Source organism: Heptranchias perlo, chromosome 31 (genome assembly GCF_035084215.1).
Source record: "Heptranchias perlo isolate sHepPer1 chromosome 31, sHepPer1.hap1, whole genome shotgun sequence".
Lineage (NCBI taxonomy): Eukaryota > Metazoa > Chordata > Chondrichthyes > Hexanchiformes > Hexanchidae > Heptranchias > Heptranchias perlo.
In genome coordinates this window covers 1,305,935-1,323,982 of record NC_090355.1, presented here as the reverse complement: position 1 = coordinate 1,323,982, position 18,048 = coordinate 1,305,935, and the positions used below count along the sequence as shown (strand labels likewise).

General features: G+C 52.6%; 1 protein-coding gene across 1 annotated transcript in view; it reads right to left on the bottom strand.

Annotated features, from left to right (window-relative positions):
• Positions 1-3,871: 3,871 nt before the first annotated feature.
• The window catches only part of tmem203 (transmembrane protein 203), a 50,527-nt gene continuing 36,350 nt past the window's right edge, over positions 3,872-18,048 (bottom strand). Inside the window, exon 2 of the mRNA XM_067969520.1 lies at positions 3,872-5,603. Within this exon, the coding sequence (XP_067825621.1) occupies positions 5,059-5,469 (411 nt within the window). The 5' untranslated portion in view covers positions 5,470-5,603 and the 3' untranslated portion in view covers positions 3,872-5,058. The remainder of the gene's footprint in view (positions 5,604-18,048) is intronic.

Sequence of the window (18,048 nt, the reverse complement as noted above, 5' to 3'; positions counted from 1 at the left end):
CCAAGTGCAGGGCATCTGGGGTGGGGGGTCGAGATTGGGTGCGGGGGGGCAGTTGAGCAGAGACAAGGGCGGAGGAGTAAGGCTGACTGTAGGCGGGAGAGCACGGTCGAGGGTTGAGGGAGCGGGGTGGGGAAGAGAGCAGGGCTGAGGGCAGAGCATTAGAGGCGGTGCAAAAAGTAAAACCGCTAATCATTCTATCCACAGTGAATCTCTTCTCCATGTCCTTAATACTTGTCGTCGTTCTGAACTGAACAGGGATGTGATGCTTTACACTGACACGGCTGTAGTGACTGTACAAAATATAAACTGCAGGAAAGTGCTAGCTCTGTGCTCACTGCGTACTGCAGCCAATGAACTTACTGTTCTTGGATTAGTTTATATACACTTTTATTTTCAAAGAATTGAAGTGTGTGAACTTTTGCTTTTGAGCAAACAGCTTTCTACATGTTGAACTTTGTATCTTCCTGCTACCAAGCAGCAATGTGTGGGTGAGGAGTGGTGTAACTGCTCGATCCATTGGTACACCAGCTTACCCTCGATGGCCTGTCCTAAGATACAGCAGCACTGTCGCTGCACATCACGCTGCCTCCATCAAAAGGACAGGATAAAAACAAGAGGATGTGAAAGGTAAGTCTGTGTTTCAGTGTAGCCCTTCCTCAGGACACTCCTTCAGATGAGAAGCTCCACCCGAGGCATTGACCTGCCTTGACCTGTGCATTCCCATTGACCGGCCATGACCCATATGGAGGCACCGGGCCTGAATTTGCATCGGAGTGTGATCCCAGCAGTTACGCCGGGATTGCAGTGTCAGGAGCAGCAACACAGGGTGATTTTCCCCACTCCCACCAGCCTGGGCATAGCGTCAACACAGCAGGACGTACAGCCTCTACCACCCTCCTGGCCGAGATGAAGTGATCAGCACTCCCCAGACATTGTGCACCAGCTCTTCCTGGTTTGTAATCTCAGTAACAGAGCACACACTCACTGGGTCAAAGGGGAAACAGAAACAACTTTTAGCCGAAATAACTGGAGCTTTTGTTTTAAACTACACATTTTAGGCAGTAACTGCCCAGTAAACCAGTCCAGTTTTATCAATTTTAATTAAAATGTAATGTTCGTTCCACTTTAAGAGCTGGCAGTTAATGTAGAGCCGGAGAGTGATGGGGAGAAGATCTTCAATGCTGAAGGTTAGAAGGATGGACTGACTGGGAGACGGGAGCATGTAATAAACATTCTCAAATGTCCATCAGATCATACATTTCCAAACAAAATAACGTATCAGCTTATTTAAATTTCCTATCACAACGCAGGCAGTACTCTCACCACACGTTACTGAACTGCAGAACCCAGCAGGCCCAAGTGTGATACATGAAGCCACTGTGAAACTGCAGAGGAATGAGTCAGTCAGCACCACTGCAAGGGGGCGATGTAGATGGCATCACGTAGAGAAATGTTACACTGACTTAGCTAACCGCGACTGGGATGGGAGGGATAGAGCTCATTATTGTACCAGGTACCACCGCAATGTAGTCACTTTAATTCTGGGACTTGGCCGAAATCAGTTCAGGGGAAGTGGTTCTCTCTTCCTGCTGATGGCTGTTCAGGATTCCTATCAGGTTACGGTCAATACAGCACAGGTGTTCTTCCAAGAGTAGGACGCAGGCCCATTATCCCAGCAGTACTGATGCAACTCTTAAAACGTTCGTACCCGAGTACGTGGAACAGTCACCGAGCTTGGTGATAAACAGGGACATTGAAATCACATTTATAAAGACTTTTATCAGGTCTCCCAACAACCTCAAAGCATTTCACAAACAATTAATCACTCTGATGCGCAGTGCTTGTCGTTCGTAAGCAAACAGGTCAGCCATTTTGCACACAGCAGAATCCCACAAACATAAATGAAATGAATGACCAGTCACTGTGTGGATTGAGGAAGGAATGCTGGCCAGGGGTAAGCAAACTGTCTGCTCTTCAAATAGTGCCCGGGGATCTTCAGCATTCATCTGAACAGGCAGGCAGGACCTCGATTTAACATCTCATCTGCAGAACAGCACCTGCGACAATGCAGCACTCCGCTGCAATGCTGAGGGAGGGTAAGCCTCAAGTCCAGCAGTGGGATTTGAACCGACAACCTTCTGATTCGGTCGAGAGTGCCACCAACTGAGCCAAGCTGACTCTTACTCGGCCACTCCGGATTAGGTCACAGTTCACAAGCAGGGCACCTGGGAAGGGGACCGACAGAAAGCAGCCCGTCAGCCTGCCTTGGAAGCACATTCTGGGTAGACTGCCCTGTGACCCTTGAATAAAGGTAATGCAGGGCAGCGCTGGTGAATGGGGCATGCAGTCAGCATTAAGCAAGCCCAGAACTGATACAGCTGGGGGGGGGGGGGGGGGGGGGGGGCAGGTGCAGCGATCGGCTCCCTCTATTCTGCCCCAGCAGCCTAAAAAGAGCACTTCACCACTGCACCAGTGTGAACTTTTCCATTTCACGATATAGGGAAGCTTTGTGTTTTAATCCCAGATGGGTCTGATCTAAACCCTGGTCCAAGATGTGAAAGGACTGCACACTAAGTCCCCAGCTCCCCGGGCTCTCCTCTTTTTGTGTAATTGTCAATTATTCTCATCCCCTCGATTTTCAGACAATTAGTTTTCTCCCTGCCTTTAGGGTCTCTCCATGTCACCCACCATTCCCATTGACCACATCCAAGCTCTCTGCTCTGCCACTGCTGATTTTGATCCAACCAGCACCAGGTGTGAGAGATCAGTCTAGGTTATGCCCTCCACATTGCTCCTTCCTATAGGTTAGCCCAGCCTCTGCCCTGCAACCTCTCCATATCGGAAACTTGCTCAATGGGCAATGCTGCGTATGAGCCTGTATCTCGGTGCTCTGTAGGGTACTGGGTTGGTGTCATAAGGCAGTGGGCATTTTACCACCTTCCCCTTGCTGCTGACTGGGCAGGAAGTGTCTCAGTGAACCTCCAGACATCACAGAACACAACAGGCCTGCCCACGAGGGCTCGTAAAGGATGCTGGATAGATCAATTTCACAATCAGACAGGAGCTAATGTGATATCTCTGGACAGCAAGGTAAGGGACTCCCATCCCAAGGTATGAAATACAACTAATAAACACTATGCAGGATGGCCACCTCTCACATTAATGAGATGGGTCTGATCCAAACCCTGGTCCCAGATGTGAAAGGACTGCACACTAAGTCACCAGCTCCCCAGGCTCTCTCTATTTTTGTATAGTTGTCAATTATTCTCTTCCCCTCAATTTTCAGACAAAAACAGATGGGTTTAAAACACCCAGCCCACCACAGGGCACAGCCAAACAAACTGCAAGTTGATTAAGACCAGCAGTCAGTGACAAACTGATAATTGCAGGGCAATCTGCAGACCTCTGAAACAGTGCAGGTCTCCTGACATTGATAGGAGTGAGTTCTAAATACAAGAGGCTGGAATGATTCCTCTGCAGATGGGTGATTGTGAATTCAGTTTAAGTGGAAACAAATTACATTTCTCATCGGTCTCTCGTAATGTCGCACGCGGGGAATCAAGACCAAATGTATTCTTCAGATGAAGCTGGGTTAGAGGGCAGTGGGGGATAACTGGACCAGGGCACACAAACATAATTCCGTCCCCATATTAAAATTATACATTCTGTCCTTATTTTTATATTTCCATTGTAAATTCCAATGCCCATATTTGTAATGGAAACTGCCTATGTAAACTTGTCACGGTGCAATCATATCCACCCAGCAGTTTGGCACCATAGCGCCACCACTGGCAGGAGATTGTGATTGTAGTGGCAGTTTCCATTACAAATGTGGTGTGCACATAGGATTTTATAATGATAAAAATTCATGCAGAAGCAAGACTTTTAATATATAAATAGGTAGACAGTTGGATAGTGACAATAGATAGACATCATTTGCAAACATGTGAATGCCACAGATTGTGTTGTAGTGGCCTTAAATTGGGAGTCTCAACTCTAACAACAGTCTCTGGATATTTTAAACAAATGGGTACCAGAACCAGCCAAGAAGATTCCTCTAATGCAGATCTGGACAAACTGAGTTTTATGGTCTTTCTCAGACCTGGTCTAGTCAGCCACTGCAGAACCCTGACAGATTTCATCGGCACTCCCAAGAATCCAGGACAAGAATTCCGAACATCACACTTTCAAATTCATAAAACCAGAGTCAATGTTAATTGTTTGAAAAAAAATCAAAATCCAACTTTGAAACTCAATCTGTTTAAGGTCGTTTGTCTTGAAAATGTTTCATTACACTCCTGGAAGCCAGCTTTTGGAGTGAAGGGATATGGAGCTGTTGGATGTGGCTTGGGGTTGGGATAGCAATTTGCAAAAGCAGAAACACAGGAGGTAAAGTGAAGCTAATTTCTAAACGTAATTGTAACTGCGGACTGGAATGCTGCGCTCCTCCATCTCAACTGGTCCAAGATGGATGTTACCAGCCACGAGCGTCTTTCTTTATCTCAACAAGCAATTCGCACAGATTTCCGAGAACTGCAGGACTCAGAATTCCACAATATCGCCACACTTTGGGAAACTTGAATAACTACTGCCCAAACACAATATCCCGACTAACAGTGAGAGTAAACCTGCGGGGACAGCCAGCGATTGACGTTTGTCCAATACACTAACATGTCCAGCTGGGACCTAGTCACATCCATCTCCTCTATGGACCTTGACCTGATAACGGTAGGGCAGGATTCCGCGACCGTCCCAGGCTGGACCCCACCACTGGAGCTGAACGTCAGTAGCGAGCCTCCCGCCTTCCACGTTCGTTTTCTCGCTGAGCGCTTCACGTTTCCTCCCGCGGAGGCCAGTCACGGGGTTCAGAGTTTGGTCGTGCTGAGCTTGACAGCCGCTGCATTATAACAGCGCCAAGACAAGAATGTGCATTTGACCTGAGTTACCCCCTCCCTCTCCCCCGCCCCCCCCCCCACCACCCCCACACATCCACGGGAACCTCAGTGTCTGGCAGTTCGACAGCTTGAACGGGAAGGCTGGAGCGAGCGGTTCCAGGGGTCAGTTGACTCGACAAGCTCGGATCATTAACAGCTGGAGGAGAATGAAGATTGGAGACATGATGAGCCCGTACCACAGCTGGGTGCTCCGCTCCACCAGCTTCTGGCACAGCAGCATCTCAAAGACGAACTTGAGGCTGAGGACAGTCAGGATCCAGAAGAGCCGCATGACAGCGAGGCGCTTCTCCCCGTCCTGGAACAGGCGGATGGACACGATCATGGTGAAGTAGGTGCTGAGCCCGTCGGCGGTGAAGAGGGGGATGAAGACGTACCACCAGTCCAGCTGCCCCACAAAGTTGTCCACCTTCAAGACGAGCAGCACCGAGAACACCAGAAAGGCTGCCAGGTGCAGCAGCATTTCGAACGTGGCAAAGCCCAGCCACTGTACCAGCTCGCGCAGTGAGAACAGCATCTTGGCGCTGGTACAGCAAAGGCCCGAGAGAGGCTTCCCGCGTCAGTCAACAGGAACAAACAACCTCCATCAGTACAGCAGCGGCTCCTGGTGCTCCAGGCCAATTTCAAGTCCACAAACTCTGTTCACAGATTCTGAAAAATCAATAGAAGTATCAAAATGTTATCCTTTAACACCAATAATTGCACGCTGAAAAATTGGGGTTCTTCTGAAGATGCGACTGATTTTTTTTAAAAAATCAGCAATATAATTAGAACAAGGGCTGGATTAGAACAGGGAGATCAAGTCAGTGAGAAAACGGCAGATCATTCCCGCCCACTTGCCAGTACACGGACGATGCCTGAGACCAGGACACCTGCTCATCATCAACTGTGGCTCAGGAGAACAGGCAAAAGAAATGGCAGTGAACAACTTGTAATTATATAGCTCCGTAATCGGAGAAAAATCCCCCAAGATACTTCACAGAAGTGTAATCAGACAAGAAAGGACATCGTGCGGAAGAAAGAGATATTAGGATTGAGCAAAGGGTTGTTAAAGAGGTGGATTTTAAGGAGCATCTTAAAGAAGGAGAGGGAGGTGTGGAGAAACAGAGGTGTTGATGGAGAGAATTGCAGAGCGTGGGGCCCGGTATAGTGAGACTGTATGACTCTCCCTGTAATACTGTCCGCAGTGTATGACTCTCCCTCCAATACTGTCTCTGGTGTAGTGAGATTGAATGTCCCTCCCTGTAATACTGTCCCAGTGTAGTGAGACTGAATGTCCCTCCCTGTAATACTGTCCGCAGTGTATGCCCCTCCCTCCAATACTGTCCGCAGTGTAGTGAGATTGAATGTCCCTCCCTGTAATTCTGTCCCAGTGTAGTGAGACTGTCTGTCCCTCCAGGTGATACTGTCCTTGGTGCAATGAGACTGTCTGTCCCTCCCTGTGATTCTGTCCCAGTGCAGTGAGACTCTCTGTCCCTCCTTGTGATTATGTTCCAGTGCAGTGAGACTGTCTCTCCCTCCCTGTGATACTGTCCCAGTGTAGTGAGACTGTCTGTCGCTCCCGGTGATACTGTCCCTGGTGCAGTGAGACTGTCTGTCTCTCCCTGTGATACTGTCCCTGGTGTAGTGAGACCGTCTGGCCCTCGGGGTGATTCTGTCCCAGTGTAGTGAGACTGTCTGTCCCTCCAAGTGCGACTGTCCCAATGTAGTGAGACTGTCTGTCCCTCCCTGTGATACTGTCCCTGGTGTAGTGAGACTGTCTGTCCCTCCGTGTGATACTGTCCCTGGTGCAGTGAGACTGTCTGACCCTCCCTGTGATTCTGTCCCAGGTGTAGTGAGACTATCTGACCCTCCCTGTGATACTGTCCCTGGTGCAGTGAGACTGTCTGACCCTCCCGGTGATTCTGTCCCAGTGCAGTGAGACTATCTGTCCCTCCCGGTGATACTGTCCCTGGTGTAGTGAGACTGTCTGTCCCTCCCTGTGATTCTGTCCCTGGTGTAGTGAGACTGTCTGTCCCTCCCTGTGATGCTGTCCCAGTGTAGTGAGACTGTCTGTCCCTCCCTGTGATTCTGTCCCTGGTGTAGTGAGACTGTCTGTCCCTCCCTGTGATACTGTCCCTGGTGCAGTGAGACCGTCTGGCCCTCGGGGTGATTCTGTCCCAGTGTAGTGAGACTGTCCGTCTCTGCCTGTGATACTGTCCCAGTGTCGTGAGACTGTCTGTCGCTCCCGGTGACACTGTCCCAGTGTAGTGAGACTCTCTGTCCCTCCCTGTGATACTGTCCCAGTGTAGTGAGACAGTCTGTCGCTTCCTGTGATTCTGTCCCAGTGTAGTGAGACTGTCTGTCCCTCCCTGTGATTCTGTCCCAGTGTAGTGAGACTGTCTGTCCCTCCCTGTGATACTGTCCCAGTGCAGTGAGACTGTCTGTCCCTCCCTGGGATTCTGTCCCAGTGTAGTGAGACTGTCTGTCCCTCCCTGTGATACTGTCCCAGTGTAGTGAGACTGTCTGTCTCTCCCTGTGATTCTGTCCCAGTGCAGTGAGACTGTCTGTCCCTCCCTGTGATACTGTCCCAGTGCAGTGATTCTGTCCCAGTGCAGTGAGACTGTCTGTCCCTCCCTGTGATTCTGTCCCAGTGTAGTGAGACTGTCTGGCCCTCCCGGTGATTCTGTCGCAGTGTGGTGAGACTGTCTGTCTCTCCCGGTGACAGTCCTAGTGCAGTGAGCCTGTCTGTCCCTCCCTGTGATACTGTCCCTGGTCTCGTGAGACTGTTTGTCTCTCCCTGTGATACTGTCCCTGGTGTAGTGAGACTGTCTGTCCCTCCCTGTGATACTGTCCCAGTGTAGTGAGACTGTCTGTCGCTCCCGGTGATACTGTCCCTGGTGCAGTGAGACTGTCTGTCTCTCCCTGTGATACTGTCCCTGGTGTAGTGAGACCGTCTGGCCCTCGGGGTGATTCTGTCCCAGTGTAGTGAGACTGTCTGTCCCTCCAAGTGCGACTGTCCCAATGTAGTGAGACTGTCTGTCCCTCCCTGTGATACTGTCCCTGGTGTAGTGAGACTGTCTGTCTCTCCGTGTGATACTGTCCCTGGTGCAGTGAGACTGTCTGACCCTCCCTGTGATTCTGTCCCAGGTGTAGTGAGACTGTCTGTCCCTCCCTGTGATACTGTCGCAGTGCAGTGAGACTGTCTGTCCCTCCCTGTGATACTGTCCCAGTGCAGTGAGACTGTCTGTCCCTCCCTGTGATACTGTCCCAGTGCAGTGAGACTGTCTGTCCCTCCCTGTGATACTGTCCCAGTGTAGTGATTCTGTCCCAGTGTAGTGAGACTGTCTGTCACTCCCTGTAATACTGTCCGCAGTGTATGTCCCTCCCTCCAATACTGTCCGCAGTGTAGTGAGATTGAATGTCCCTCCCTGTAATTCTGTCCCAGTGTAGTGAGACTGTCTGTCCCTCCCGGTGATACTGTCCTTGGTGCAATGAGACTGTCTGTCTCTCCCTGTGATACTGTCCCTGGTGTAGTGAGACTGTCTGTCCCTCCCTGTGATTCTGTCCCAGTGCAGTGAGACTATCTGTCCCTCCCTGTGATTCTGTCCCAGTGCAGTGAGACTGTCTGTCCCTCCCGGTGATACTGTCCCTGGTGCAGTGAGACTGTCTGACCCTCCCGGTGATTCTGTCCCAGTGCAGTGAGACTATCTGTCCCTCCCTGTGATTCTGTCCCTGGTGTAGTGAGACTGTCTGTCCCTCCCTGTGATTCTGTCCCTGGTGTAGTGAGACTGTCTGTCCCTCCCTGTGATACTGTCCCTGGTGTAGTGAGACCGTCTGGCCCTCGGGGTGATTCTGTCCCAGTGTAGTGATTCTGTCCCAGTGTAGTGAGACTGTCTGTCCCTCCCTGTGATTCTGTCCCAGTGTAGTGAGACTGTCTGTCCCTCCCTGTGATTATGTCCCAGTGCAGTGAGACTGTCTGTCTCTCCCTGTGATTCTGTCCCAGTGTAGTGAGACTGTCTGTCCCTCCCTGTGATTCTGTCCCAGTGTAGTGAGACTGTCTGTCCCTCCCTGTGATACTGTCCCAGTGTAGTGAGACTGTCTGTCCCTCCCTGTGATTCAGTCCCTGGTGCAGTGAGACTGTCTGTCCCTCCCTGTGATTCTGTCCCTGGTGTAGTGAGACTGTCTGTCCCTCCCTGTGATACTGTCCCTGGTGTAGTGAGACCGTCTGTCCCTCCCTGTGATACTGTCCCAGTGTAGTGATTCTGTCCCAGTGCAGTGAGACTGTCTGTCCCTCCCTGTGATTCTCTCCCAGTGTGGTGAGACTGTCTGTCCCTCCCTGTGATACTGTCCCTGGTGTAGTGAGACTGTCTGTCCCTCCCTGTGATTCTGTCCCTGGTGTAGTGAGACTGTCTGTCCCTCCCTGTGATTCTGTCCCTGGTGCAATGAGACTGTCTGTCCCTCCCTGTGATTCTGTCCCTGGTGTAGTGAGACTGTCTGTCCCTCCCTGTGATTCTGTCCCTGGTGTAGTGAGACTGTCTATCCCTCCCTGTGATACTGTCCCAGTGTAGTGAGGCTGTCTGTCCCTCCCTGTGATTCAGTCCAAGTGTAGTGAGACTGTCTGTCCCTCCCTGTGATTCTGTCCCAGTGTAGTGAGACTGTCTGTCCCTCCCTGTGATTCTGTCCCAGTGTAGTGAGACTGTCTGTCCCTCCCTGTGATTATGTCCCAGTGCAGTGAGACTGTCTGTCTCTCCCTGTGATTCTGTCCCAGTGTAGTGAGACTGTCTGTCCCTCCCTGTGATTCTGTCCCAGTGTAGTGAGACTGTCTGTCCCTCCCTGTGATACTGTCCCAGTGTAGTGAGACTGTCTGTCCCTCCCTGTGATTCAGTCCCTGGTGCAGTGAGACTGTCTGTCCCTCCCTGTGATTCTGTCCCTGGTGTAGTGAGACTGTCTGTCCCTCCCTGTGATACTGTCCCTGGTGTAGTGAGACCGTCTGTCCCTCCCTGTGATACTGTCCCAGTGTAGTGATTCTGTCCCAGTGCAGTGAGACTGTCTGTCCCTCCCTGTGATTCTCTCCCATTGTGGTGAGACTGTCTGTCCCTCCCTGTGATACTGTCCCTGGTGTAGTGAGACTGTCTGTCCCTCCCTGTGATTCTGTCCCTGGTGTAGTGAGACTGTCTGTCCCTCCCTGTGATTCTGTCCCTGGTGCAATGAGACTGTCTGTCCCTCCCTGTGATTCTGTCCCTGGTGTAGTGAGACTGTCTGTCCCTCCCTGTGATTCTGTCCCTGGTGTAGTGAGACTGTCTATCCCTCCCTGTGATACTGTCCCAGTGTAGTGAGGCTGTCTGTCCCTCCCTGTGATTCAGTCCAAGTGTAGTGAGACTGTCTGTCCCTCCCTGTGATTCTGTCCCAGTGTAGTGAGACTGTCTGTCCCTCCCTGTGATTCTGTCCCAGTGTAGTGAGACTGTCTGTCCCTCCCTGTGATACTGTCCCTGGTGTAGAATGTCTGTCTCTCCCTGTGATACTGTCCCAGTGCAGTGAGACTGTCTGTCCCTCGCTGTGAAACTGTCCCAGTGTCGTGAGACTGTCTGTCCCTCCCTGTGATACTGTCCCAGTGTAGTGAGACTGTCTGTCCCTCCCTGTGATACTGTCCCAGTGTAGTGAGACTGTCTGTCCCTCCCTGTGATACTGTCCCAGTGCAGTGATTCTGTCCCAGTGCAGTGAGACTGTCTGTCCCTCCCTGTGATTCTGTCCCAGTGCAGTGAGACTGTCTGGCCCTCCCGGTGATTCTGTCGCAGTGTGGTGAGACTGTCTGTCTCTCCCGGTGACAGTCCTAGTGCAGTGAGCCTGTCTGTCCCTCCCTGTGATACTGTCCCTGGTCTCGTGAGACTGTTTGTCTCTCCCTGTGATACTGTCCCTGGTGTAGTGAGACTGTCTGTCCCTCCCTGTGATACTGTCCCAGTGTAGTGAGACTGTCTGTCGCTCCCGGTGATACTGTCCCTGGTGCAGTGAGACTGTCTGTCTCTCCCTGTGATACTGTCCCTGGTGTAGTGAGACCGTCTGGCCCTCGGGGTGATTCTGTCCCAATGTAGTGAGACTGTCTGTCCCTCCCTGTGATACTGTCCCTGGTGCAGTGAGACTGCTGTCCCTCCGTGTGATACTGTCCCTGGTGCAGTGAGACTGTCTGACCCTCCCTGTGATTCTGTCCCAGGTGTAGTGAGACTGTCTGTCCCTCCCTGTGATACTGTCGCAGTGCAGTGAGACTGTCTGTCCCTCCCTGTGATACTGTCCCAGTGTAGTGAGACTGTCTGTCCCTCCCTGTGATACTGTCCCAGTGCAGTGAGACTGTCTGTCCCTCCCTGTGATACTGTCCCAGTGTAGTGATTCTGTCCCAGTGTAGTGAGACTGTCTGTCACTCCCTGTAATACTGTCCGCAGTGTATGTCCCTCCCTCCAATACTGTCCGCAGTGTAGTGAGATTGAATGTCCCTCCCTGTAATTCTGTCCCAGTGGAGTGAGACTGTCTGTCCCTCCCGGTGATACTGTCCTTGGTGCAATGAGACTGTCTGTCTCTCCCTGTGATACTGTCCCTGGTGTAGTGAGACTGTCTGTCCCTCCCTGTGATACTGTCCCTGGTGTAGTGAGACCGTCTGGCCCTCGGGGTGATTCTGTCCCAGTGTAGTGATTCTGTCCCAGTGTAGTGAGACTGTCTGTCCCTCCAAGTGCGACTGTCCCAATGTAGTGAGACTGTCTGTCCCTCCCTGTGATACTGTCCCTGGTGTAGTGAGACTGTCTGTCCCTCCGTGTGATACTGTCCCTGGTGCAGTGAGACTGTCTGACCCTCCCTGTGATTCTGTCCCAGGTGTAGTGAGACTATCTGTCCCTCCCTGTGATACTGTCCCTGGTGCAGTGAGACTGTCTGACCCTCCCGGTGATTCTGTCCCAGTGCAGTGAGACTATCTGTCCCTGCCTGTGATTCTGTCCCAGTGTAGTGAGACTGTCTGTCCCTCCCGGTGATACTGTCCCTGGTGCAGTGAGACTGTCTGTCCCTCCCTGTGATTCTGTCCCTGGTGCAGTGAGACTGTCTGTCCCTCCCTGTGATGCTGTCCCAGTGTAGTGAGACTGTCTGTCCCTCCCTGTGATTCTGTCCCTGGTGTAGTGAGACTGTCTGACCCTCCCTGTGATTCTGTCCCAGGTGTAGTGAGACTATCTGTCCCTCCCTGTGATACTGTCCCTGGTGCAGTGAGACTGTCTGACCCTCCCGGTGATTCTGTCCCAGTGCAGTGAGACTATCTGTCCCTCCCTGTGATTCTGTCCCTGGTGTAGTGAGACTGTCTGTCCCTCCCTGTGATTCTGTCCCTGGTGTAGTGAGACTGTCTGTCCCTCCCTGTGATACTGTCCCTGGTGTAGTGAGACCGTCTGGCCCTCGGGGTGATTCTGTCCCAGTGTAGTGATTCTGTCCCAGTGTAGTGAGACTGTCTGTCCCTCCCTGTGATTATGTCCCAGTGCAGTGAGACTGTCTGTCTCTCCCTGTGATTCTGTCCCAGTGTAGTGAGACTGTCTGTCCCTCCCTGTGATTCTGTCCCAGTGTAGTGAGACTGTCTGTCCCTCCCTGTGATACTGTCCCAGTGTAGTGAGACTGTCTGTCCCTCCCTGTGATTCAGTCCCTGGTGTAGTGAGACTGTCTGTCCCTCCCTGTGATTCTGTCCCTGGTGTAGTGAGACTGTCTGTCCCTCCCTGTGATACTGTCCCTGGTGTAGTGAGACCGTCTGTCCCTCCCTGTGATACTGTCCCAGTGTCGTGATTCTGTCCCAGTGCAGTGAGACTGTCTGTCCCTCCCTGTGATTCTCTCCCAGTGTGGTGAGACTGTCTGTCCCTCCCTGTGATACTGTCCCTGGTGTAGTGAGACTGTCTGTCCCTCCCTGTGATTCTGTCCCTGGTGTAGTGAGACTGTCTGTCCCTCCCTGTGATTCTGTCCCTGGTGCAGTGAGACTGTCTGTCCCTCCCTGTGATTCTGTCCCTGGTGTAGTGAGACTGTCTGTCCCTCCCTGTGATTCTGTCCCTGGTGTAGTGAGACTGTCTATCCCTCCCTGTGATACTGTCCCAGTGTAGTGAGGCTGTCTGTCCCTCCCTGTGATTCAGTCCAAGTGTAGTGAGACTGTCTGTCTCTCCCTGTGATTCTGTCCCAGTGTAGTGCGACTGTCTGTCCCTCCCTGTGATTCTGTCCCAGTGTAGTGAGACTGTCTGTCCCTCCCTGTGATACTGTCCCTGGTGTAGAATGTCTGTCTCTCCCTGTGATACTGTCCCAGTGCAGTGAGACTGTCTGTCCCTCGCTGTGAAACTGTCCCAGTGTCGTGAGACTGTCTGTCCCTCCCTGTGATACTGTCCCAGTGCAGTGAGACTGTCTGTCCCTCCCTGTGATACTGTCCCAGTGTAGTGAGACTGTCTGTCCCTCCCTGTGATACTGTCCCAGTGTAGTGAGACTGTCTGTCCCTCCCTGTGATACTGTCCCAGTGTAGTGAGACTGTCTGTCCCTCCCTGTGATTCTGTTCCAGTGTAGTGAGCCTGTCTGTCCATCCCTGTGATACTGTCCCTGGTGTGGTGAGACTGTCTGGCCCTCCCGGTGATTCTGCCCCAGTGTGGTGAGACTGTCTGTTCCTCCCTGTGATACTGTCCCAGTGTAGTTAGACGATCTGACCCCCCCCTGTGATTCTGTCCCTGGTGCAGTGAGCCTGTCAGTCCCTCCCTGTGATGCTGTCCCTGGTGTAGTGAAACAGTCTGGCCCTCCCTGTGATACTGTCCCTGGTGCAGTGAGACTGTCTGGCCCTCCCGGTGATTCTGTCCCAGTGTAGTGAGACTGTCTGTCCATCCCTGTGATACTGTCCCTGGTGTAGAATGTCTGTCTCTCCCTGTGATACTGTCCCAGTGCAGTGAGACTGTCTGTCCCTCGCTGTGAAACTGTCCCAGTGTCGTGAGACTGTCTGTCCCTCCCTGTGATACTGTCCCAGTGTAGTGAGACTGTCTGTCCCTCCCTGTGATACTGTCCCAGTGTAGTGAGACTGTCTGTCCCTCCCTGTGATACTGTCCCAGTGTAGTGAGACTGTCTGTCCCTCCCTGTGATACTGTCCCAGTGTAGTGAGACTGTCTGTTTCTCCCTGTGATACTGTCCCTGTGCAGTGAGATTGTCTGTCCCTCCCTGTGATTCTGTCCCAGTGTAGTGAGACTCTCTGTCCCTCCCTGTGATACTGTCCCAGTGTAGTGAGACTGTCTGTCCCTCCCTGTGATACTGTCCCAGTGTCGTGAGACTGTCTGGCTCCCCCTGTGATACTGTCCCAGTGTAGTGAGACTGTCTGTCCCTCCCTGTGATACTGTCCCAGTGTAGTGAGACTGTCTGTCCCTCCCTGTGATACTGTCCCAGTGCAGTGAGACTGTCTGTCCCTCCCTGTGATACTGTCCCAGTGTAGTGATTCTGTCCCAGTGTAGTGAGACTGTCTGTCACTCCCTGTAATACTGTCCGCAGTGTATGTCCCTCCCTCCAATACTGTCCGCAGTGTAGTGAGATTGAATGTCCCTCCCTGTAATTCTGTCCCAGTGGAGTGAGACTGTCTGTCCCTCCCGGTGATACTGTCCTTGGTGCAATGAGACTGTCTGTCTCTCCCTGTGATACTGTCCCTGGTGTAGTGAGACTGTCTGTCCCTCCCTGTGATACTGTCCCTGGTGTAGTGAGACCGTCTGGCCCTCGGGGTGATTCTGTCCCAGTGTAGTGATTCTGTCCCAGTGTAGTGAGACTGTCTGTCCCTCCCTGTGATACTGTCCCTGGTGTAGTGAGACTGTCTGTCCCTCCGTGTGATACTGTCCCTGGTGCAGTGAGACTGTCTGACCCTCCCTGTGATTCTGTCCCAGGTGTAGTGAGACTATCTGTCCCTCCCTGTGATACTGTCCCTGGTGCAGTGAGACTGTCTGACCCTCCCGGTGATTCTGTCCCAGTGCAGTGAGACTATCTGTCCCTCCCTGTGATTCTGTCCCAGTGTAGTGAGACTGTCTGTCCCTCCCGGTGATACTGTCCCTGGTGCAGTGAGACTGTCTGTCCCTCCCTGTGATTCTGTCCCTGGTGCAGTGAGACTGTCTGTCCCTCCCTGTGATGCTGTCCCAGTGTAGTGAGACTGTCTGTCCCTCCCTGTGATTCTGTCCCTGGTGTAGTGAGACTGTCTGACCCTCCCTGTGATTCTGTCCCAGGTGTAGTGAGACTATCTGTCCCTCCCTGTGATACTGTCCCTGGTGCAGTGAGACTGTCTGTCCCTCCCTGTGATTCTGTCCCTGGTGTAGTGAGACTGTCTGTCCCTCCCTGTGATACTGTCCCTGGTGTAGTGAGACCGTCTGGCCCTCGGGGTGATTCTGTCCCAGTGCAGTGATTCTGTCCCAGTGTAGTGAGACTGTCTGTCCCTCCCTGTGATTCTGTCCCAGTGTAGTGAGACTGTCTGTCCCTCCCTGTGATTATGTCCCAGTGCAGTGAGACTGTCTGTCTCTCCCTGTGATTCTGTCCCAGTGTAGTGAGACTGTCTGTCCCTCCCTGTGATTCTGTCCCAGTGTAGTGAGACTGTCTGTCCCTCCCTGTGATACTGTCCCAGTGTAGTGAGACTGTCTGTCCCTCCCTGTGATTCAGTCCCTGGTGTAGTGAGACTGTCTGTCCCTCCCTGTGATTCTGTCCCTGGTGTAGTGAGACTGTCTGTCCCTCCCTGTGATACTGTCCCTGGTGTAGTGAGACCGTCTGTCCCTCCCTGTGATACTGTCCCAGTGTAGTGATTCTGTCCCAGTGCAGTGAGACTGTCTGTCCCTCCCTGTGATTCTCTCCCAGTGTGGTGAGACTGTCTGTCCCTCCCTGTGATACTGTCCCTGGTGTAGTGAGACTGTCTGTCCCTCCCTGTGATTCTGTCCCTGGTGTAGTGAGACTGTCTGTCCCTCCCTGTGATTCTGTCCCTGGTGCAGTGAGACTGTCTGTCCCTCCCTGTGATTCTGTCCCTGGTGTAGTGAGACTGTCTGTCCCTCCCTGTGATTCTGTCCCTGGTGTAGTGAGACTGTCCATCCCTCCCTGTGATACTGTCCCAGTGTGGTGAGGCTGTCTGTCCCTCCCTGTGATTCAGTCCAAGTGTAGTGAGACTGTCTGTCCCTCCCTGTGATTCTGTCCCAGTGTAGTGAGACTGTCTGTCCCTCCCTGTGACACTGTCCCTGGTGTAGAATGTCTGTCTCTCCCTGTGATACTGTCCCAGTGCAGTGAGACTGTCTGTCCCTCGCTGTGAAACTGTCCCAGTGTCGTGAGACTGTCTGTCCCTCCCTGTGATACTGTCCCAGTGTAGTGAGACTGTCTGTCCCTCCCTGTGATACTGTCCCAGTGTAGTGAGACTGTCTGTCCCTCCCTGTGATACTGTCCCTGGTGCAGTGAGACTGTCTGACCCTCCCTGTGATTCTGTCCCAGGTGTAGTGAGACTGTCTGTCCCTCCCTGTGATACTGTCGCAGTGCAGTGAGACTGTCTGTCCCTCCCTGTGATACTGTCCCAGTGTAGTGAGACTGTCTGTCCCTCCCTGTGATACTGTCCCAGTGTAGTGAGACTGTCTGTCCCTCCCTGTGATACTGTCCCAGTGTAGTGAGACTGTCTGTCCCTCCAAGTGCGACTGTCCCAATGTAGTGAGACTGTCTGTCCCTCCCTGTGATACTGTCCCTGGTGTAGTGAGACTGTCTGTCCCTCCGTGTGATACTGTCCCTGGTGCAGTGAGACTGTCTGACCCTCCCTGTGATTCTGTCCCAGGTGTAGTGAGACTATCTGTCCCTCCCTGTGATACTGTCCCTGGTGCAGTGAGACTGTCTGACCCTCCCGGTGATTCTGTCCCAGTGCAGTGAGACTATCTGTCCCTCCCTGTGATTCTGTCCCAGTGTAGTGAGACTGTCTGTCCCTCCCGGTGATACTGTCCCTGGTGCAGTGAGACTGTCTGTCCCTCCCTGTGATTCTGTCCCTGGTGCAGTGAGACTGTCTGTCCCTCACTGTGATGCTGTCCCAGTGCAGTGAGACTGTCTGTCCCTCCCTGTGATTCTGTCCCTGGTGTAGTGAGACTGTCTGACCCTCCCTGTGATTCTGTCCCAGGTGTAGTGAGACTATCTGTCCCTCCCTGTGATACTGTCCCTGGTGCAGTGAGACTGTCTGTCCCTCCCTGTGATTCTGTCCCTGGTGTAGTGAGACTGTCTGTCCCTCCCTGTGATACTGTCCCTGGTGTAGTGAGACCGTCTGGCCCTCGGGGTGATTCTGTCCCAGTGTAGTGATTCTGTCCCAGTGTAGTGAGACTGTCTGTCCCTCCCTGTGATTCTGTCCCAGTGTAGTGAGACTGTCTGTCCCTCCCTGTGATTATGTCCCAGTGCAGTGAGACTGTCTGTCTCTCCCTGTGATTCTGTCCCAGTGTAGTGAGACTGTCTGTCCCTCCCTGTGATTCTGTCCCAGTGTAGTGAGACTGTCTGTCCCTCCCTGTGATACTGTCCCAGTGTAGTGAGACTGTCTGTCCCTCCCTGTGATTCAGTCCCTGGTGTAGTGAGACTGTCTGTCCCTCCCTGTGATTCTGTCCCTGGTGTAGTGAGACTGTCTGTCCCTCCCTGTGATACTGTCCCTGGTGTAGTGAGACCGTCTGTCCCTCCCTGTGATACTGTCCCAGTGTAGTGATTCTGTCCCAGTGCAGTGAGACTGTCTGTCCCTCCCTGTGATTCTCTCCCAGTGTGGTGAGACTGTCTGTCCCTCCCTGTGATACTGTCCCTGGTGTAGTGAGACTGTCTGTCCCTCCCTGTGATTCTGTCCCTGGTGTAGTGAGACTGTCTGTCCCTCCCTGTGATTCTGTCCCTGGTGCAGTGAGACTGTCTGTCCCTCCCTGTGATTCTGTCCCTGGTGTAGTGAGACTGTCTGTCCCTCCCTGTGATTCTGTCCCTGGTGTAGTGAGACTGTCCATCCCTCCCTGTGATACTGTCCCAGTGTGGTGAGGCTGTCTGTCCCTCCCTGTGATTCAGTCCAAGTGTAGTGAGACTGTCTGTCCCTCCCTGTGATTCTGTCCCAGTGTAGTGAGACTGTCTGTCCCTCCCTGTG